Genomic DNA, 23,869 nt, shown 5'->3' with positions numbered 1-23,869 from the left:
TGATGCTATAAAAATAAAATGTCAAATATGATGTTTAAATGGAACCGCAGTCCAATTTATAAGCAAACACTAATAATAATGGCATCCTAGAAAATGAGCGTGGGGGGTGGGGGGAGACACACACACAAAAAAAAAAAAAAAAAAAAAAAAAGAGTTTGGCTCCCCACTTAACTTTTACTCCCCCTTCCAACACAGTTACATAAGTAATTAATCCTGTCAGTAATAGGAATGTGTGGGCTAAAATACTGAGTCATATTTCGCTGTCATACCTTTCCCTCTCCCTGCCTACTTTCGCCGTCAGACTAATGAAAGACTCTAGCAGGGCTTGACTGCCCACTCTCATTTTAGTGCAGAACAGACAAATACAGGAGCTTATATTGATCTTTGCACAGAGAGAGAGAGACAGAGAGAGAGAGTGAGAGAGCAGTACGAAGGCAGAAAAGGAGAGAGAGACAGGAGAACATTTAGGTGGTGGGGGGGGTGCAAATGTCGAAGCTGTGGACTGACTTGGATTGAAGTGTTTGATGTTGGACTCGTGTCCTTCTCCCTCCAGCTTCTCCCATCTGCTGGCTTCTGTCTTCTTCATCTTGATCTCCACCTGACGTAGGAGAAGAGGAGGAAGACGTGAGCGGGGAAAAAGGGAGTTAACAATTCTTAAAAAAAAAAAAAAGAAGAGAAAAAAAGAAAAAGAAAAAAATGTTGTCTTTGGTGCGTAGGACGAAAATAACTCTTCCATTAAAGTGACAGCTTAAAAGTACAGGACATCAGATCATTATTGAGGCCAGAGAGACCGTCTTATTCAGAGCCGCCGTCAACTTTGACTGAAAAATGTGTGTGTGTGTGTGTGTGTGTGAGAGAGTGTGAGAGAGAGAGAGAGAGAGAGAGAGAGAGAGAGAGAGAGAGAGAGAGAGAGAGAGAGACACATCAGGGATATGCGGGGGCACAGCTCAATCTCAAACCTCACTGACAGACATACTGCACTAACGAGATGCCTGTCAGCCAGAGGGCCAGTGTGAGAGACGGAGCGTGAGGGGGAGGAGGGCGGGAGATCCTAATTCCACACAGCAGCATCTGATCCAAATCATTACACCGGGAGAACATGGTAGAGGAAGAAAACAATGAGGGGAGAGAGGACATGGACACATGCTTTTAACACTGAGCCACACTGACAGGGCACATAGCAGGAAGACACGCGAGCAGCAGCGCCATGTGTGCTCCCCCCCCACCAAACCCTCCTACACACATCGTCCACTTTCACCCATTAATGGTGTGTGCGTTTGATATGTGTGCATGCGAAAGACAGAGCTGGTGATGTCGGCGCAATTAAGGAACATTTCTGCTCTGCTAGGCGATGTGATTATTCATTTATGAGGGTGCCAGAAGAGAAGACGGGAAGCAAAAGGTAAATGAGGTTAGGGACAGGGAGGCAGAGAAGCTGACTGGCATCGAGTGAGGCGTGAGTGAGGGGAGCAGATTGGGGGAAATGAGACAGTATGATCGCTGCTAGCTCCTCCACCGAGGTGATGAGCTAGTGCGAGTGGCTTTACACTGATAGATCGCTTTGGTATGTGTCAGCGCTTTCTGCTCCACAAAGGGCCTTGTGCACAGTGAGGCATCTGTGCAGCGTCCGAAATTAACTTTTGGGCTCACCTGCAAAGGGCTGAACAGCTAAAAAACACAAGATCTCTGCTGAGAATACAGGCGACTGCTGGAAGAATTCATCTGCTTTTTTTTTTTACACAGAGCATCACATTGCCATTTTAACAATGCCAGTTTTTCCTAATCAGGTTGTGAGTTATTCAAAATTTTGGTTGTGAACAGAGAAGTTCTTAATGTCTAGTACACCATCTACTCACCTCAGGTACAGTAGGAGGAATAATTATTTCATTCCCTGCTGAATTTGTGACTTTGCTCACATCCAAAGAAATGAACAGCCTTTAATTTTTGGGGTAGTTTCATTTTAATGGAGCGAGACAGAATATTAACAAAAAATCCAGAAAAAACACATTACATAAAAGTTATAAACTGATTTGCACGTATTCTGTGAAACTGTACTTGTGACCCCAAGCAAAACATGACTTAGTACTTTGTGGAGAAACCCTTGTTGGCAAGCACAGCAGGAGGGACTTTGGCCCACCCCTCCTTACAGAAACTCTCTGAATCCTTTACGTTTCTTGGCTGCTGCTTGGCAACTCGAGCTTTCAGCTCCCTCCACAGGTTTTCTACAGGATTGAGGTCTGGAGACTGTCTAAGCCACTCCATGACCTTCATGTGCTTCTTCTTTAGCCACTCATTTGTTGCCTTGGCGGAAGACCTATCCACGACCCATCTTCAGTGTTGCGGCTGAGTGAAGGAGGTTCTCACCCAAGATGTTACAGTACATGACTCCATCCACTGGCCCTCAGTGTGGTGTACCCTTGGCAGAAAAACATTCCCAGCGCATCATGTTTCTTCCTCCGTGCTAGACTGTGGGGATGGCGTTCTTTGGGTCATACTCAGTTTGAGATCAGGAGACTCTGTAATTGACTGTAATCTGTGTGCAACATGAACACACAGTCAGAATTCTGGCTCGGTTGTAGGGGATCAAATACTTATTTCACTCAATGAAATGCAAATCAATGTGTAACTTTTATGTAAGGTGTTTTTTCTAGCTCTTTGGTTGAGATTCGCTCTCTCTCTTTTAAAATGAAACCGCCATAACAATTAGCGACTGTTCATTTCTTTGGAAGTGAGCAAACTTGCAAATTCAGCAGGGATCAAATAATTATTATTCCCTGCATACACAGAAAGGGCTGTCATGCTTCAGCAGAAGTGCCTGTCAGAAAGTTTCTAAGAATTAAAAGGCTCACATCCCACAATTTCTTTTGGAAAATGACAATTTAATATTAAAACACTTCAAGCACTGATTCGGTCTTTTTGTTTTCTTCACTTTTTGTCACTACAAATAATTGCAACAGTTTGGACATCTTCCAATCAAGACTGAAAATCTGCATTGTTTTCACCACATGCAAATTACTCATTGTCTCGCCCCTCATCTCGGGTATGTTATGCAACCATCGGTGGAGAAGCTTCATCCTTGGATTGGCATCTAACTCTTCACCAACTTATCAGTAAGAAGATGAAAAGCTGTGTTAGAAGATATCTGATTCTTTCAAAATTACACCTGATGTATCCAAAAAAAAAAAAAAAAAAAAGTTATGATGCTGTGTGAAATGTAAATAAAACAGAGCAGTGATTTGCAAATTATTTAAAGTCTGTTTAATTGAAAACTGCACAAAGAAAACATTAAAGATTTAAACTGAGAAACTGTCTGGTACTATGGAGCCATGCTCTTATAGTACATGCAAAATCTGTCCTTGTATTGCTTTAATCAGCGACACCATCCCAGAAAAGGACAGTCACAACTAGTTATCCAGTGCGCATAACCACAGAATTAGACTGCTCACTATCTCACAAGATGCATTTAGTTTAAAAACTTCAATTTACTTGGCTTCATGTCCAACACTGAGCAGAAAGTTTACGCACTGTAAAGACCTGATGATGTGCTGAACAGATTACGTCAAGTATGGATTCTAGATCAGTCTTCTTCCCCGACTGCAGCACTAAAGCACGCTCCGTCTGTAACAGCTTTGTGTCTGCAACAGGCTTCTTCCCCATACACACATCAGCTACAGTTCACTGGAAATGCAGTAATTTAAGATCCACCAGTCATACATAATTTTCTCAAAAACATGAACAGATGGCCAAAATGCAACCGTATAGAATTTTAAAATTATGCCGGAGACATTTCAACGGTGATTTATTGAAGTTTGCTGATCAGTTAGATTTTTGAGAAAGCTCCCCGCGGCATATTAAATACTTGCTTTTGACAGATCCACCTGCAGTCTGGATATAGATATATTTTGAGCTCTGCTAGTGGTGTCATGGTGCTTTGAAGACTTGTGCATGTATCAGATCGCTGGTTCTAATGACTGATATACCAATAACACAGCTTTAATAGCAGCACGAGCACCTCAAAACAACTTGCACACGGTTTAGATCTGTCGTGTGATTTTTTTTGTGTGTGTGTTTAATCCAATGGAGGAACAGTTTCTATTAATTCTACAATGCAGTAATTGAAGTATATCTATCATCGCTCACTGAATCAGATCTCTATGAAGTTTGGAGTTTTAACAAACTACGTGTGACCATTGTGTTTTACCTTCTTCAAAATCTTCGACGACCAAGTGTGTGGAGAATAAAGGATCAAAGACTGAGCGAATTAAACACTTTTAACTTAAAATTACCAGACGTAACATTTTTGCAGTGGCGTGACGGTACTCGAGTCGACGCTGTGTGTGCGCTTCTATGCGTGCTCTTAGGCCATACAACATTAATCTGCTGCCACATCTGTGTTTCCTGGCTTTTAAGGGACATGGCAGGCCAGGCGCCGTGTGTGTGTGTTTCTGTGTGTATGACAGGCTTGTAAAGGGATGTGACAGCAGAGCCACAATCAGGGGCCACCACCCACTGGACCCCAGGGGCTGGACTATACAATACTGTGCTACGGAGTCACACATGCTATTTACAGAGGGGCACTGAGGTCCCATGTCACTTGTCACATGTGTTTGTAACCATCGCCAGTCCCCCCCCACCCCCCCACCCTTCCTGCCAGGGGTGCCCGGCATCTTCTCCCTCTTTTTCTAGATGCCTGGGGATTTCAAAACAAGCTCGGCTAAAAAGGCACAAATGAAATACACATAAACATTCTTAGACATTGACAGGCGTGCAAATTAAAGAGGGGAGACGCCACTTTAGCTATTTGCCGAAAAGAGATGAGTTTTGAGCTGAATGAAGGAGCGGGCGCTCGTTCGATGCTGCGCTGAGCATGTCTGCGTGCACGCCTCCGTGTGTGCGTGCGTGTGCGTCAGCCGTCTGTTCTGATCAAACACACTGGTGTGTAATTGGCTCCCCGTTGTCGCTGTGACCCCTGCGGTTGGAATGTTTGCCGTGATGGAGGACAGGAGGAGGTCGCACTGACGATAATGTGCTAGAGATGACACTCGCGCACGCGCACACTTCAAATACTTAGTTTAAATGGCACAAGTGTGTTGAAAGATTACTGTTCAGCCTCTGCTATTGTACCAGTGTGTGTGTGTGTGTGTGTGTGTGTGTGTGTGTGTGTGTGTGTGGGTGCGCGTACACGTGCACGCCCAGCTTAGCTTCCCCCTGCTAAGTTGCCTTTAAAGACAGCGGGGAGATGAAGCGTAAACACTGTGGAGCAAAGAGTGCAGGGCAGCCTGTTACAGAGACAGACAGACCAGCATTGGTTGTGAATCAACAGCTCTGAGGGAAATTCATTTTTTTTAAACGCTCATTAGGGATGCATGCCAATCTGGAGAAACTTGATTTGCTGATGCCGTTGTTCATTTGAATGTTTTTATCCCCCAGTGGCTTCCTGGCTTCAAAAGACGAAACGGCTCCAAAATATTTAAATGAGACATGCATCGAGAAAGCTGCTCAGTATTTTAGAGGGTTTCTCACGCTGTCATGCGCATGTGCTCACACACATTGAGTTTATGAGGAGTTAGGAGTTTGTATGCCATTTTAAACCTTGGATTCACCAATGAGGGCTTATGCTGTTGGGAGTGATATGTGCATGGGAAGGGGCCATGTGTGCCCGAGGAGCCCACTGGACCAGGGAACAGTTAGGGCTTTGTGGGAGAGGAGGAGGAGGAGGAGGAGGAGGGTTTGAACATACTCCTGAAGGGTGGTGTTTGTGCTTCTATCAGTGCACACACTGAGAAAGACAGAAGGTGTGTTTATCTGTGAGGGAGCCACAGAGAAACTGCAAAAAGACAAAGACAAAGAAGGTAAATGAGGATAAAGTGAAAAAAAAGAAATAAATTAAAAAAAGAAGACAGTAACAGTGGGTGGAGAGGGAGTCTAAGACCATCTTCAGCTGCGGTCTCTCTAAGACTGAGTCCTTGTTTAAGCTGCAACCCACGTGCACCTCTGGTATGCAGTGTCTGCTGTTGCCATGGAAAAGCAAGAAAGTGAGTAAGAGGAAGTGTTTTTTGAAAGGGGGCAGTTTCTGTGCAGGTCAGCCTCTATTCAGCACAGCACAGCCAGTGGATATAATGCACACAATCCAGACGTCATATATGTATATATAGACATAGAGGTTATGCTCTGCTACAATGCTATGCTTTTTGCTTCGTTGACACCATACAGTACGCAATTCCAGCACCTACCATTGTGTATTGCCCTTGCTGCAAAGGGCAATACACAAAGAAATGCTGCAAAGTAAACTTAAATAACTCCCCTCATTGCTTTCAGGTGCTCTCCGGCTCAGCTTCTCCAAAGATTTTGAAATGTTTATACAATAGTGAATCTTCTGATGCAAACCTTTTTGGTTTGTTTATTTTTGCTTGTTACAGATACACAAGTATTGATCTAACAGACAAACACAGGCTTAATTTAATCAACCAACTGGGGGCTGCAGCAACAAGCAGGATGTATCAAGCTGATCTGAGTAAAAGATCTACTTGAACAGATTACAACATGCTGCCTCTGTATATGCTGGAGAAAGTCTCCGAGCTTCTTCCACAAGACATCAGGATGTTCACAGCACTCTGGATATACAGAGCTGAACATCAGAGGGTAGTGAACATTCCCCACTTTCCAAATATGTTCAAATTCTGATATAAATTATGTTGCCAAAAGTATTCACTCGTCTGCCTTCACACACATATAAACTTGAGTAAAATCCCATTATTAATCCATAGGGTTTAATATGATGTCGGCCCACCCTCTGCAGCTGTAACAGCTTCAGCTCTTCTGGGAAGGCTTTCCACAAGGTTTAGGAGTATTTATGGGGATTTTTGAGCATTATTCCAGAAGCTCATATGTAAGGTCAGACACTGATGTTGGATGGCTGTGGAAACCCATTCCATGAAGCTCTCTACCCACTGTTCTTGAGCTAATCTGAAGGCCACATTAAGTTAGGAGGTCTGTAGTCATTAACGCTGCAGAAAGTTGGTGACCTCTGCGCACTATCCGCCTCAGCATCTGCTGACCCCACTCTATGATTTTACAAAGCCTACCACTTCATGATGAGTTGCTGTCATTCCCAATCACTTCCACTTTGCTATAACAACACAGCTGACTGTGGAATATTTAGTAGTGAGGAAATTTCCCGACTATACTTGTTGCACAGGTATCATCCTATCACGGTACCACGCTGGAATTCACTGAGCTCCTGAGAGCGACCCATTCTTTTACAAGTGTGTTTAACAGCAGTCTGCATGCCAAGGTGCTTGGTTTATACACCTGTGGCCATGGAAGTGAGTGGAACACCTGAATTCAATGATTTGGATGGGTGAATGAATACTTTTGGCAAAACAGAGCATAAAGAGTGATTCTGTGGATTTGTGATGGTCACAAAAATTTCATTCCTTTCCAGTGATTTTGTTCAGGGGGATTTTTTTGGTTTCAAAGACTCATTATTGTAGTAGAATTGTAGTTTAGCCACTTCCATCCACATTGCTTTACAGCCTAACCCTGCTCGTACAGTACTGTGACATCATGGGGGTGAGGTGAAGCAGGGAGAAGCTGCAGATTTTGGTGGTTATTCTTTGTAGGTTAATCTCAACAGGTGATCTCTTTTTACAATGTTAATGTTTTCAAAATTACCATTTCCAGATTGATTAAAAAAAACCTCCCTTTATGCCTTAAAATGGCTTAGACGCAACTTTTACCTTCTGTGCATGGGTTAGACACGCGCCGATCAGCTATCTGTCCGATGCTGGACCAAAAAGCAATATCAGGTATTCCAACAATGGGCTGATGTGTTCAGTACTTATTGTTTGTTGTTTCCTATTCCACGCGTCAGCAGCAGTGCACGAGAGCTAGAAACACAGCGTGGAGGAAGCTAACAGCAAAGGTTCACAGCAGTGTGGATGTACTTCATGCCCGCTTCTCTTTGACTGGGCAAATGTGGTCAAGTGTTATTTTCTTCATCTTTATTTTCTTTATTGTCAGTGTGTTTTTATAAACTTAATTAATATTTCATTTCACCTGTCTATTCCCAGTACCACAGCACACGTGTGCGAGGAGAGCAGTGTGACAGCAGGAAAGGCGCAACCATGAATAACTCACTAAAAATATAAACAGGTCAAAGAGGTCACAGACTTGATTTTCATTAGAGAAGGTCTTAAAAAGTAGGCTTTTTCAGTAGGTAGGTATTTATCACACATTGGGCTACATGTCATTTGCCCATTTCAATGAAAGAGATCTTAACACATGTTCACACATCTGCTCGCTTTACTCAGGTCATGGAATTTACAACAGTCATGTACGCGTCTCAAATTCTCTACCTCTGCAAAGCTGACGTAGCTAAACACAGAGAAAAGACCAATAACCCGAGCCGCACTGCACTACCTCGAACCAAACAAACAAGAGGCGGGGTAGTTGTGGCGTGCGTTCATTAAGCCTGAATGCAACTTAATGATAATTGTATTGGGGAAAAAAAAAAAAATCACAACACGCTACATCAGTGCTGTTCTGTCGGCTGATAAGAAATTTATAGACCGCCAATGAGTAAACACATATTTAGCATTCTAATCATCTGCATAAATACCATTTTCATTCCATCGCTCTCCACTTCTGTAGGTGGCTTCGGTACAGTTTGTTCATCTCTTTTTCATATCCCATAAAGGTCAGCTATCTGCGGAATTAGTGTAGCTTTGAAGATTTCAATTTTATAAAACTATAAGCAATAAACCTTTTCTCTATGAGAGTCTAACTTTGGCAAGTAAACGGTGGAGTCAGGAATACTCTAATATCACATATTTGTTGACTTTTTAAATCTATTAAGACTCAAATGTGAGATCCAAATTACAAAAAGAGAAAATGAGAGTTCAGCTATAACTGGCTGATATATAATAAAAACTGTTCCAATATTCAGCCCAGAAACCTCTATAAGTCTATATATTTTTTACTGTGAATTACAATCTGAGGAGCTGACTTCTTTAAATCGAATTACTTTAAAAAATTTTTTTAAAAAGGCTGCTTCTTAAACAAGATTCAAGAGAAAAGCGCCGCACTTCATGCCATCCTATACTGACAAGATTGGACTGATCAATGCCCTAAAAACCCAAATCCTCTTCTTAATGATGAAGAAAAAAAAAAACAAACAAAAAAAAACCAACCAATCAAAACAGGTCACACAGAAGGCTGTCTTTTGATCTGTCGGCTAAAGCCTGACAGGGGTCTAAACCCTGAATCAGCACACACTCAGCCAGCATACTCATTAACCCACATCTTCTATAATACACACTAATTAGTCTATAGTAAAAAGTGCCCTTCCTACTCATTAGGTCCATAATCACCTTAAAAAGGGTTGAGAAACTCAGCGAGTACAGCCGTTTGTGTGCGTGTGTGAGGATTTGTGTATGTGTGTGAATCTCCTGTTAGCTGCTCAGATGAACTGTGCTAACGTCTCCACAGGAGCTGCGCTGCATCCAGCCACAGTGGATTTTCTCATTTCTGCTCCAGCTGCAGTGAGCTTTACCAGCATTAAGGAATTATAGGTAGCGACAGTCTACTTTATACTGCTTTAAATCACTGGAGAGATTAAGATGTTGATCTCAGAGTGGTAACCAAAGTAATGATCGGTCACAATTTCACTAAGCTGCTTAAACTCGTATTAGCATGGTTTTCTTCCTTGCCTTTTTACTGCCATATGACACTTGGTTAATCATCTTTTCTTTTTAACAAAGAAAACCCAGAATCCTCAGAAACCAACATGCCATCGGATGCATCTGCAGTTCAGAGCAGTAACCGCATTTCTACAGCGTGCAGCATTACTACATCCTATTCTCTTTATAGCAACATAAAACATGTCCCCTGACATGTTTGATAGTCTGCTGCTTTATAGCTGAGAGCAACTATTGGCACGGCAGGGATAAACACAGTGCTCCAAATCATCCTGAGCAAAATTCAATGACTTTTCACTGACTTTCAAAAACTCGGCGGAAGTGTTTCCATGACCTAAAAATGTTGTTTCTTCCTTGTTTATGTTTTTGCCACTCAGGAAAGTTGTAAAGTGGCACACAGATTTATTTTCTGCTACAGCTGCTGAGCCTGCTGTGTAGGAAAACACCTCAAAGTATTTCTTAACTTCTGCATGCCTTGAATACACTTTTTAAAACTTCAAAAAAAAAAAAAAAAAAAAAAAATTCCAGAAATGACCTGGCAATGACAAACTGTGTCCTGGCAATTACATTATCACCTCAGACCGAGGCCATTTGTCATCTCAGGTGTTTGAGTGTTGGTCAGCCGGGGTCACTGTGACCGCAGAAAGGACGAAGGCAAACAGAAAATGCACGTCTCAATATTTTCAAGTACCTTTTAGAGCACAACGGCCCGTTTCACACAGCTGCAGGTCTGATACGTGTGTTTCTGCTTTACGAATCGGTCTCACTAAAAAGTCTAAAGACCTGTTAAAATACTGTCTATATATATATAAATAGGCATAACTGTTGATGCAAAAACAAACAATGTTGGGGATTTTAAAGGTTTCTACAGCACATTAACGCCAATCACTAAAGCGAAAGTGATACCTTGGTGGTGAGGACCTTGAAGCTGCTCTGTTGGGAAACAATAGGGTGCAGGAGGTGGAGGTGGAGGTTGTAGTTATCCCCTGATGGCAGCTGTATCGTGGCAGACATCTGAAAGCATCACACACATGCAAAAGAAGTCAGTTATTACCCCTCATATGCTGGCATTAGCTCTGCTAGTAAATAATTTAAAAAACATACACATTTGCTATAGTTTTAAAAAGGTAGAAACTACAGCTAAGAAGTATAAATAATAAATAAATAAGCAACAGGTTGGAATGGTTGCATCAGTGTACTGATTTTATTGCACAGCCGTCCTTAGAAAAACACACAAAATAAAAAGAGAGATCAGGAGGAAGGAGGGGTCGAAGGTGTCAGAGTGTCCATGAGAATGATCATCTGATGTGGCTGGTGTGACGGCCAGTAGTATCCTCAACCTGTCCCCCTCAGCCACAGAGTGGCCAATGACGAGGGGGCGTCAGACAGCTCCTAACAGCCTGTCACTCACTCGGGCAGTGGAGGTGGGCGGCTTGTTGGTTTAGAGGGACAGGGCTTCAGCTACGGCCCAAACCCTCACACTTCTAACATGCTCATCACTTGGCAAATGTGACACTCACACAGTCATGCATTTTATTCTTTTTGGATAAACACCACACCACACCGCTCCAGCGTGGATTCAATTCAGACTTGACTAAACGTGGACTTTTCTGATTTTGGACCATAATGAATGGGAAAAAGTAGTTCACTGGGGATAAAAGCTTCGAAAGTTAGCTGAAGTTGCTTCTGGGCATTTCCACAAAACTATCAAAGCCTTAATATTCATTTCAAGTTGAATTCCTGCGCTGTCTGTAGGTATACAGCTGCTGCAAACGCAGTCACCAGGGAAAATAAATGGAACCGCCGCCTTTCATCTTTAATTTCTTTTGTATATACTGACCTAGTAAAAAATATATGAACTTATCTGTAGTTTGCACCACAGAAGGAGCTTAACAAGTGACTGTGTGATTCGGAGCGAGTGAACAATTTCTTTTGAAATGGGGTAAACTCAGTTTGTTATTCTATTAGGAAAGACAAAGCTGTTCCCTGGGGTGCCCCCACAGTTACCCCTCAGAGAGAGGGGAAGAAGGCGAAAGACAGAAAGGAAAAGAGCAAAAAAGGGAAAGAAAAGGAGGTTGTCCCCAGAGGGCTCTGAGGATGATCCTAGATCAGTTATGCCTTCCATCTATAGACAATTAGGAGGTTGGAGAAGCTAGGGAGGGTAAATTGTTCTTAGATCTGTACTTTGGGGGCAATGTTAACAAGGCACCACTGGAGGCACAGTTGGGTCCATGGGGAGAGTGTGTGTGTGTACGTGAGTGTATGCGTGCGTAGGAGACCCATCTAATGGGCCCCCCTGAGGAAACACCCAACAGCTAACCCATCTCTGCTCCACACAGAGAACATAGAGACTCTCACTACAGCATTCAAGTGTGTTTATACCTCTTTTTCCATGAAGTTGACTCGCACGCCATCCTTGGGTACATTTTTCACCATCACTGTGACAATGACTTGAGATTCTGTTTGGTACCAGTCGTACCTGAAAGAGGAACGATTCAAAAATCCTGAATAACGCAGGAATTAATGACTTCTTCTACTTTGACCCCCTAATCTGGTTACTGCAAAATGGAAATTTCATGCATAATAAAAAGCAGCCACCTTCATTAACATATATTTTCAGTGTACATTGGATTTACATCTTTATAAAGAATGGGGCTGCTTTGAAGCACTGAGACTTGGTTGAATATTAAGTCAGTATAACAAATAAAACAGTAATACTAGCTAGGGCGTATTTACATTTGTGCACTTACTTCACAGGTGGAGCTGCTGGTGTCTGCTGGGTCATTCAGCCCAAGAGACGAGATGACAATTAGAGAGGAACGTGGTGAGAAAGCAAATGGATGAGACAAAAAAGCACAGGAACGGGGTGGGGGGCATAAAAAACAACAAAAGAACCTTAGTATGGCTTCTTTGTTTGAAGCCAAAGCATGCACAAAGCTGTGCTGATGCTGAGAGCAACAATGCCCCCAGGTGGCCTTAAAGAGAAACTCACCATGTTGATGCCGTCGTTTTGTGTCTTATCTGTAGAGAGAAAAGAAGAAAAAAGGTGGGCTTGCAGGCTGAAACATTTCATACACCCATAACTAGCTAAACGGACCTCTGTTAAAACGCCATTATTAGACTACTGGATAAGAGCAGAGGTTCTAACACCAATTTACATTTTTCATATGGGTCAATAATGGGCAATATAAGCACATAAGCACATACACTCTCCTAGCCTCTCCACCAGTTTGTTTACTGGTCCATCCACACCCATTAAAAGCCCCGTGAGCCCAAACAAGCCCAAACACCGTTTACCAGCATGCTATCATACATTATTCACAGACTTCATTACATAGATAGATGAGATGATAGGAGGCGTGTTAATGTTGTCTTAATGAGGTCGAGCTTGAAATGACAAGGAGGGGGGGGGGGGGGGGGGGGGGGGGGCTGTTAGTGTGCGTCTGTGTGTTCTGATGCATGCGGGGTGCCACATGTGATGGAATAACCAGGTGCTGTGTGTGTTTGCTTGCAGTAAACACACTGTCACCAGAAAAAAAAAGAAAGAAACAGGCTGCTCCCGGTGTGAGCAGTAAGACTGTGTGTATGTGTGCGCTGTCTGCAAGCCGGCTTATCAAGGAGGTTGGGTCTCATCGGGGGCTTTCAAACATCAGTAACGTTAACTCTGATGAATCACACGCTCCTGGGAGTACGTATGCACGCGGGTGTGAAGCGTGTTTGTCAAAACTCGTGCTCTTGTTTACTTGAGATGATCCAGAGGGCCCAGGCATCACCAGCAAACAGAAACACACCACACAGACATGGCATGCATCTTTTATTGGACTAAGCAGCTCAGCCTCCACCACTGCGAACGCATACTGTAGATCCGCGGATGTGTGCGTGCTCATTTGTTTGATCAGATGGGCTGATCTGCTCCCTGACTGTGCCATTTAGCTGCGCGTTTGATGGCAGGCAGTAAATAGGATATACTGCAGAAGTTAAAGTTTGCACGTCTGAAGCCTGTTTGAACTAAAAGCACCACAGGCAATTCTGTTTACTTATATTTAGTGCATTCCAACATTGTACAGATTTTTTAAGACTCCAAACACATGCAAACATTATAGTTCCATAAAAAATACAGTACTGTGCAGAAGTCTTGAGCCACCCATCATTTCTTTATATTTTGCGATGAAAATGGGAAGTTGGTTCAGTGATTTACTGAAATGAGCGAATATACATGGAAAAACAGTATATGAGTTTGTACAATTCTAATGAGTTTTAACGTCAATATTTTGTGTGATTATTAGTCTTCAGGAGCTCTTCAGAGCTCTTCTTTGGATATTTGCTACTTTTTGTTCTGCTCTCTGTCACGATGATCCCACACTGCTTCAGTAATGTTGAGGTCTGGGCTGTGGGGAGGCCAGTGCATGACTGACTGTGTTCCACTGTGTGTTTTTCTACCCATGAACGTTTTTACTGCATTGGCAGTGTGTTTGGGATCGTTGTCATGGTGAAAAATGAAGCTGTTGGCAATCAGATGCTTTCTAAATGGTACTGCATGACAGATCAAAATCTGATGGTTCTTTTCTGCATTCATAATTCCATCAATTTTGACAAGCTCTCCAACACCACAGGCTGAAATGCAGCTCGAAACCATGACAGATCCTCCACCGTGTTTTACAGATGGCTGTCAAATATAGAAGTCATTAGCAGGACTCTGGAGAACTTGACTGCATACTGAGGAGGTAATTCAGCCATTTTACTCAGGTGTGTTGGATCAGGGACACATCTAAAACCTGCAGGACACCGGCTCTCGAGGCCTGGAGTTGAAGAGCCCTGCTGTAGACACTCACTGTTGTACCTCTCTCCTGACCTCCTTCATACATACTGACAACAATTTGAACTAAAAGATTTCAAATTGGGATTCATCGCTCCATCAGACCTGCTGGTACTAATTTTCAGTGCCGTTCTTGTGCAATCTTTTCTCCCCGTTTCCCTTCCTTAAGAATGGCTTCCTGATAGCCGCCTTTCCACTGAGACCATTTCTGATGAGGTTTCAGTGAACAGTAGATGGATCTCTCAGGTCCTGTGTCAGATCATTGCTGGATTTCAATTTTTTTTTTTTTAATTTCTTAAGGACATACCTTTCAGATGCTGTTCATCTGCTTTCTAAGCTTGCCACTTTCTTCTGTCACACACAAGATACACTTTTTGGCTAAAAGCTCTTTGGGAACTACTTTGTCAGTGCAAAAATACCATTTTATTCCTGTCCCACTGTGTTAGCTTTGCCATTTTTTGTAGATTCAACTAAAGAAATAGAAATCATTCATGTTTTTGTGACAGACTCCTAGTGACAAAGTGCCTAAAGAAACTTTTTAAAATAGTTCTTCACTAAGTTGTTATGTGCAGATATGTCACTGGTTCGTACCTTGAGTTAGGTGCCTTTCGTATGCATAAATGACTCATATGTCAGTGGTAAGTAGCTTAAGAAACAAAGACTGAAGCAGCCAATGTCCACAGGAAAATGTTGAAAGACCTTCAGAAAGCCTGGAGAATTATTTCTCATGACGCAAGTGGCTCAAGACTTTTGCACAGTACTGTACATACACCACAGACATCTGAGTGAGGTACTTACTTTCCATCGTCTCCTCACACCGCTTGATCCAGACCTCAAAGGTTTTGTCAGAAGCTGCAAAAAAAGAATAAATATGTTTACACGTCTAACACCAAGAAAACAGAGTGAAACAAAAATGAGTTCAGCCCAATTATGAAAACACATAACTGCATCAGTAAAGCACTTGAGACTCAAGTCTCAAGTGCTTTAACTAATGGCCAGTGAAGGTTGAAGGTATTCATTTAATGGCATTTCTTCTGAAACAGAAATCACTCATTAACCGACTTAGTAAGCAGACGTGCAAAAAAACATTGCTGTACATTATTTCAGCAGACCAACGGAGGTGTGAAAAAAGATTCACTGCTCTTGGAACACACACATAGTGATATGTATATATATATATTTTTTTTAATTTGTCTGTTTTTAAAACTGTGTAGCATTTTTTAGTCTTTCTGCATCTCCCACTGATTTATTTCTGACAACAAATTCACTAACTGCTCCCTGAAGACACTTGGGCCACTTGCCAAATTGCCATTAAAGCCCTAATCAGTCAATGCTCCATAACTTGACCCGTAAGAAGCACAATGACAGCTTGTTCTGTAATGAAACATTTCTCTACAACGTGTTTATTAAAAGACACTGAAGCCTAAATGACAGTAATGCTCTAGTATTTCTTTGTTCACCCTATGCAGGCCAGCTATAGTTAAATGACTACATGCTGAGGAACTTGAAGTTTCGTTTTTCTGGAACATTATTGCAGTGGGCAAAATAATTATTTGATCCCCTGCTGAATTTGCAAGTTTGTTCTCGTCCAAAGAAATTAACATTTTTAATGGTAATTTCATTTTAATAGAGAGACAGTATCAACCAAAAATCCAGAAAAAAAAAATTACATAAAAGTTATAAATAGATTTGTATGTCATTGAGTGAAACTGTACTTGATTCCAAAGCAAAACATGACTTAGTACTTTGTGGAGAACCCTTGTTGGCAAGCACAGTGGGAAGGATTTTGGCCCACCCCTCCTTACAGAAACCCTCTAAATCCTTTAGGTTTTCTACAGGATTGAGGTCTGGAGACTGTCTAAGCCACTCCACGACCTTCACGTGTTTCTTCTTTAGCCACTCCTTTGTTGCCTTGGTGGGTTTTTTGGGTCATTGCCATGCTGGAAGACCCATCCATGACCTATCTTCAGTGTTGTGGCTGAGTGAAGGTGAAGTCATCCTGTACCCTTAACAGAAAAACAGCCCCAGAGCATAATGTTTCCTCCTCCGTGCTTGACGGTGGGGATGGTGTTCTTTGGGCCATACTCAGCATTTCTCTTCCTCCAAATGCAGCGGGTTGGGTCAATGCCACAGAGCTCGATTTTGGTTTTGCACTTTCTCCCAAGCCTTCTCTGAATCATTTAGATGTTCACTGGCAAACTTAAAGGATGAGAACAGTGTGGATTTTTTCTGGCTTTTGGCTTGATATTATTTCAATATAGATCCTTAAAGTTCATTTTCGCCATCCTTGTTTCATTTTATGTTTTTTTACAGGCAATTTTATTTCTCTGATCAGAGTCGTCTGTTACAAAAATGTAGAACTTCCATGTTGATAGCTGACATATTACCATGTATCTCAGATGAAAGCCGCCGCCTTGTTCTATATTGTTTATGTACATTTCGAGTGTAGGTCTGTGTGTGTGTGTCCTGTATTTTTGTCTATTATTTATTGATTCTGTCTGTTGGAAGATGTTCAAGTGACCACAGAAAGATGGAGGGGACCTATTGTGTCACTTGGAAGTGTGATAAGTCGAAGTTCAAGGACAATATTGGTGTATCTGAGGCTATGTTCACATTGCAGCCTGAAGTTCCGATTTTTTTGCCTTTATGTGACCTGTATCTGATCTTTTCATGACAGTCTGAACAACATAGATCTGATTTTTTCAAATGCGACACAGGCCACTTGGATATGTGGTCTTAATCCGACACGTATCCGATCTTTTCAAATGCGACTTGTTTCTGTACGGCCAGATCGCATTTATCTGACCTGCACGTCATTGATACTCAACAAACGTCACTAATCTGCGTCCCATTACGCGGACGCATGAAGAAAACAAACTTACTTCTGCAAACATTGAGCATGCTCGCTACGTGTGACGTTATCGCGTCCTCTACTGTACATGCAGGACACTTTTAGGTTCGTCTTCAGTTCACACACAGATCACATCCAAGGCGCATATATTTGGAAATGTGAATGACTACACAAAAAAAAAAAAGAAAAAAAAGAAAAAAAAATCGGATTTCACAAAAAAAAAAAAAAAAAAAAAAAAAAAATCAGAATTGGGTCACTTCAGGCTGTAGTGTGAACGTAGCCTGAGTTCCCAAATCCAGTCACAAGAGCGACATCAATTTTGGTGCAACTAAGTGCCTGAGATGACTTTGTGTTGAACCCAGAGACTTTAAGACTTTGTGCTGCACATTTTGACAAGTCTGCACTATCAAACCTGCAGTACATACAACATTTACAGCATTGAAAAAGCTCGCCCAAACCTGGAACTGATGCCAAAAAAGCCAGTGCATGGGACATTAACCCCCAGGCCCAGCAAGTCAGCTCCATGCTTAACATAAGAAGTGCAGTTGCCAAAAGAAACAGATAAAGGGTAAGTGGATCTGACAGCTAGGGTATCTCTATCATTGCTATAGACTAGTGCTACAGTACACTGCGACTGCTCCAATTTTCCAACTCAATCTTGGCCTGATGTGCACGATATGATGAAATGAAGAACTTGGGGTACCACAGAAGGTAAAAAAGATTATGAACCGTGAAGTAGAGTGCATCCTGTGCGCCCACTTGGCCAATAACGCGCCATCTTTCTGCTGTTCTTCACTCACACTGCCATCTTCCTTGGAACTTAAACTTCCCCTGGAGCTGTCGTATTTTCCTCCCCATAGGTGGGCGCAAATATGTATCCCCACGCCCCGGGCATAACTTTGCGATTTTCCAGTTTATCATCCATTAAATCAACCGAATCACATGAGTTGCTTTCACTTTCATTCTGAGAATTTTCATGACAAAGGTCAGATAACTCCATGTTATTTTTTGATCACGTACATGGTAATACACCTTCAACAGAAGACAGCGCTTGCGATCAGTTTTTAGGAGATAGTGGTGATGATACAAACTGATGAGCCACATCATCAAAAATAACATTTTTCTTGTTTCTACAATCTACAATTCTGCAATACATCTATGCAAAGTAGTACATAGGTAATATCCTTTAACACCAAACCTGTCTGTGCCAACAGGTTTGGAAAACGGTGTTTTTTTTGGTGACCACAAAAAGCTGACCGCAGTTGAAACTATTGGAATGGACGTGAGTTAATGAACAAAAATGTGAAAAAACTAGAGGGACAAATATGCTTGCACCTGAAAAAAAAAACTGACCACAAAGAGGAGGGGAAAAAGTCCCAGCATTTTATTTGTTTCTGTCAGCCGGCACCGCATATAAAACACCGGGACACAGCCACACGGTGATTAACACATAAATTAACATCGATTTTTAAATCGATCTGCGCCATCCGGTAACACAACCAATCTGTTCAACCACCTGAAGTTCACTGCAGCCCTGTACAACCTTATTCTGATTTAGTCTGAAGCTGAACATATTTAGGGCCCGAGCACGAACTGTGCGAAGGCCCTATTGTAATTGGTTCGTTTATTAGGGCCCGAGCACGAACTGTGCGAAGGCCCTATTGTAATTGCTTCGTTTATTATTATTATTTTTTTTTTTTTTTTTTTATTATTATTATTATTATTCAGGCAAATGAATTGGCTTTTTGGGGGCTTTATCATATTCAAAAACTCATGAAACTTTGCACATGCATCACACCTGGTGAAAATTTAAGTATTTTAATGGGCTCGGGCAAGGGCGCGCCCAAATGGCTCGCTAGCGCCCCCTAAACTGGAGCCCCACCGCTGTGTTTCACGTACATGAATGAAACTTCATACACATGTATATCATGTCCAGGCGCACAAAAAATCCTCTTGGAGCCATGCCCTAAACCCAACAGGAAGTCCGCCATTTTGAATTAATTATGCAAATTTGGCGATTTGCAGCCCTCACACTTTTTCTAATAACTCAGAGGTTTTAGACGTTATCATCTTCATATTTGGTTTGTCTAACCTACACCCCCAGGGGAATCTAAATCTCGAAAATGGTGAGTTTTTGCCAAGGGGGAGGGGTCCTTATGCCCCTTTGAACTTTGATCATTCGCCATGAAAATTTGATTGCCTCTCATTCATACCTACATGATCCAATGTGCATCAAACTTCTCCAGTAGGATGAGGGTGCCCCCCTGAACACATACATATGACAATATTTAATATCAGTCGCAGCGCCACCTAGTGGGAACAGGAAATGTCATATTTTACACTTGGAGGTCCAGCTCCAAGGTGGTTTAGCAGAACCATCTCAAATTTCACCTGGAAAGCCTTAAGAAGTTGGACTTACTGTGTTTTCAAAACTGTGACTTTTTGACAAAAGGGCGTGACCCTTATGGGACGGCAAAGTTCGATGATTCGCCATGAACACAAAAATGGCTGTAACTCTAAGCCAACTTGCCCAATCTGGCTCAAACTTCAGTGGTGTGATAAGCATGCTGCCCTGAACACATTCATATGTATAAAGTCCATAAACGTTAGAGCGCCGCCTAGTGGCAGCTCGGAATATCTTAAAATAGCATGTTTTTTGAGTAGCCCCGGAGCTACGTTTTATCTACATGTATGAAAATGTACAGGCTCATGTAACATCCTAAGACGTACAAAAAAGTCTCTTGGACCCATACCCCAAACCCTACAGGAAGTCGGCCATCTTCAATTGAAGGTGTCAATTTTTGCGATTTCCACGCCTGCTATTTGAACGAACTCGTCCTAGGGCATTTCACCCACTGACACCAAATTGGCTCCAGATCATCTACACAAGTAGCCCATCAAATATTGTGGAAATCTTTAAAAAATATTAAACGGCCTTGTCACACCAGGCCATTAAATTTGGCCTTTGTTTTTCTCCCTCACCACCAAAATTGTTTGTGCACTTGTTCGCACATGCTTTGTCTGATCAGGCTGAAAATTTAATCACTCATGTACACACCCAGGCTGAATCCATAACTACAGATTCAAGACTGTAGGCGCAATAGCGCCCCCTACAGAAGCAAATGAAAATTTGTATGACCGTCCACAGAATTAGTTTTGCTCTGAAATACATGAAATATCTTTCACTATTCCTTACAAAATCCTCATCTATTTTATAAGCCTCCTGCCCTGAACACATTGATATTCATAAAGTCCATAAACGTTAGAGCGCCCCCTACTGGCAGCTTTAAATATCATAATATACCATGTTTTTTAGCTAGCCCCTGAGTTACATTTTATCTACAGCTCTGAAATTTTGCACACTCATGTAACATCCTAAGACATACAAAAAAGTCTCTTGGAGCCATACTCCAAACCCTACAGGAAGTCCAGCATCTTCAATTGAAAGTGTCAATTTTTGTCAATTTTTGCCATTTTCAGGCCTGCTATTTGAATGAACTCCTCCTAGGGCATTTCAGCCAGTGAGACCAAATTGGCTCCAGATCATCTAGACAAACAGCCCATCAAATATTGTGGAAATCTTGACAAAATATTAAATGGTGTTGTCACACCAGGCCATTGAAGTTGGCTTTCATTTTTCTCAATGGCGACCAAAATTGTTTGGGCACGTGTTCGTACATGCTTTGCCCGATCTGCCTGAAAATGTAATCACTCATGTACACAGCCACTCTGAACCCATAACTATGGATTCAAGGCTATACGTAGCTGCAAGAGCGCCCCCTACAGAAGCAAATGAAATTTTGTATAGCATCCACAAACTTAGTTTCTCGGAAATGTATGAAAATGTGTTTCAACATTCTTGACATCATCCTGATCAAAACAGTCTATCAGACCCATGCCCTATTTTGCATGCTGGAGCCGTGACCCCACCCCCAAATATTCCATTGCGTCTATGCCGAGAGCAAAAGATATCTTTTCCTATAAAAGAATTCAACTTTCTTCAGACCTTCTGTACACCATCACGATCAAAAGACCTCCGAGTGCGGCACGGGTCGACGAGCGCCACGGGTCGACGCGCAGGGAGTGCGAGGGCCCGATATCACCGCTTGCGGTTTTAATTATTATTATTATTTTTTTTATTATTATTCAGGCAAATGAATTGGCTTTTTGGGGGCTTTATCATATTCAAAAACTCATGAAACTTTGCACATGCGTCACACCTGGTGAAAATTTAAGTATTTTAATGGGCTCGGGCAAGGGCGCGCCCAAATGGCTCGCTAGCGCCCCCTAAACTGGAGCCCCACCGCTGTGTTTCACGTACATGAATGAAACTTCATACACATGTATATCATGTCCAGGCGCACAAAAAATCCTCTTGGAGCCATGCCCTAAACCCAACAGGAAGTCCGCCATTTTGAATTAATTATGCAAATTTGGCGATTTGCAGCCCTCACACTTTTTCTAATAACTCAGAGGTTTTAGACGTTATCATCTTCATATTTGGTTTGTCTAACCTACACCCCCAGGGGAATCTAAATCTCGAAAATGGTGAGTTTTTGCCAAGGGGGAGGGGTCCTTATGCCCCTTTGAACTTTGATCATTCGCCATGAAATTTTGATTGCCTCTCATTCATACCTACATGATCCAATGTGCATCAAACTTCTCCAGTAGGATGAGGGTGCCCCCCTGAACACATACATATGACAATATTTAATATCAGTCGCAGCGCCACCTAGTGGGAACAGGAAATGTCATATTTTACACTTGGAGGTCCAGCTCCAAGGTGGTTTAGCAGAACCATCTCAAATTTCACCTGGAAAGCCTTAAGAACTTGGACTTACTGTGTTTTCAAAACTGTGAGTTTTTGACAAAAGGGCGTGACCCTTATGGGACGGCAAAGTTCGATGATTCGCCATGAACACAAAAATGGCTGTAACTCAAAGCCAACTTGCCCAATCTGGCTCAAACTTCAGTGGTGTGATAAGCATGCTGCCCTGAACACACTCATATGCATAAAGTCCATAAACGGTAGAGCGCCGCCTAGTGGCAGCTCGGAATATCTTAAAATAGCAAGTTTTTTGAGTAGCCCCGGAGCTACGTTTTATCTACATGTATGAAAATGTACATGCTCATGTAGCATACTAAGACGTACAAAAAAGTCTCTTGGACCCATACCCTAAACCCTACAGGAAGTCGGCCATCTTCAATTGAAGGTGTCAATTTTTGCGATTTCCACGCCTGCTATTTGAACGAACTTGTCCTAGGGCATTTCACCCAGTGACACCAAATTGGCTCCAGATCATCTACACAAGTAGCCCATCAAAAGTTATTCATGGTTTTGTAGAATATTGAACGGTGTTGCCATGGCAACCCTCTGAATTTGGACTTTTTTCAATTTCAAATTCACAGAGATTCTAAACATCAGCCCCTGGGCTGTGCTTTCTGTATGTACCTGAAAATGTGCCTGCTGATGTAAGATGCTAACGTCTACAAAAAAGTCTCTTGGACCGATAGCCGAAACCCAACAGGAAGACAGCCACGTTCACTTTAAAGTGTCATTTTTGCAGCATTTTTCGCCTTTTTCAGGCCTTTTTGCCTCAACTCCTCCTAGGGCATTTGACCCAGTGAGACCAAAATGGCTCCAGATCATCCACACAAGTAGCCCATCAAAAGATATTCATGGTTTTGTAGAATATTGAACGGTGTTGCCGTAGCAACCCTCTGAATTTGGACTTTTTTTCCATTTCAGGCCCAGATAGGTTCTAAACATCAGCCCCAGGGCAGTGCTTGGTCTGTGTACCTGAAATCGTGCATGCTGAAGTAACATCCTAAGACGTACAAAAAAGTCTCTTGGACCGATAGCCGAAATCCAACAGGAAGCCTGACATGTTCTAATTAATGTGTCATTTTTGCAGCATTTTTCACATTTTTCAGGCCTGCTATTTGAATCATCTTCTACTACAGCTTTTCATCCAGTCACACCAAAATGGCTCCAGATCATCTACACAAGTAGCCCATCAAAAGATATTCATGGTTTTGTAGAATACTGCACGGTGTTGCCGTAGCAACCCTCTACATGTGGGATTTTACTCATATACCACAGTGCACCAAATTGTTACATCTCTGACATACATTGTCCAATCTGCCTCAAACTTCACAGGCTTAATGGGAGGGTAAGGGAGACTGGACACACCCCTCTATCAGCTTTGTTTCACACTCATAACGCCACCTAGTGGCAACAGGAAATCAGTAGGACACTGATACTCATCATCCTATGGTCATTACAGTTTCATTGATGGCTGCAGGCATTACATAGAGCATTGTGACATATTAATTAGTGGGCACTCACCGACGCCACCTAGTGGAAGCGGGAGACGATCGACGCGAAGTACGGCTAGCCTGCTGAGCTGTCAACAGCCGGGTGAGCCAGCTACTCTCTCGTCTGCGAGAACCTCCGAGCGCGGTTCGGCTGGAGCGTGCCACGGGGCGACGCGCGGCTTGGCT

At 42.4% G+C, this 23,869-nt stretch overlaps 1 protein-coding gene across 1 annotated transcript in view; it reads right to left on the bottom strand.

Moving 5' to 3' along the window:
* Positions 1 to 23,869, bottom strand: part of sugt1 (SGT1 homolog, MIS12 kinetochore complex assembly cochaperone) — a 32,185-nt gene that overhangs the window by 4,033 nt on the left and 4,283 nt on the right. The window contains 6 exon segments of the mRNA XM_030751691.1: positions 508 to 598; positions 10,605 to 10,712; positions 12,081 to 12,177; positions 12,449 to 12,474; positions 12,691 to 12,719; positions 15,313 to 15,366. Of these exon segments, the coding sequence (XP_030607551.1) occupies positions 508 to 598; positions 10,605 to 10,712; positions 12,081 to 12,177; positions 12,449 to 12,474; positions 12,691 to 12,719; positions 15,313 to 15,366 (405 nt within the window).

This window comes from Archocentrus centrarchus, chromosome 17 (assembly GCF_007364275.1).
Source record: "Archocentrus centrarchus isolate MPI-CPG fArcCen1 chromosome 17, fArcCen1, whole genome shotgun sequence".
Taxonomy (NCBI): Eukaryota; Metazoa; Chordata; class Actinopteri; order Cichliformes; family Cichlidae; genus Archocentrus; species Archocentrus centrarchus.
The sequence above is the reverse complement of the archived record's forward strand: the minus strand, read 5'-3'. Positions and strand labels throughout refer to the sequence as shown.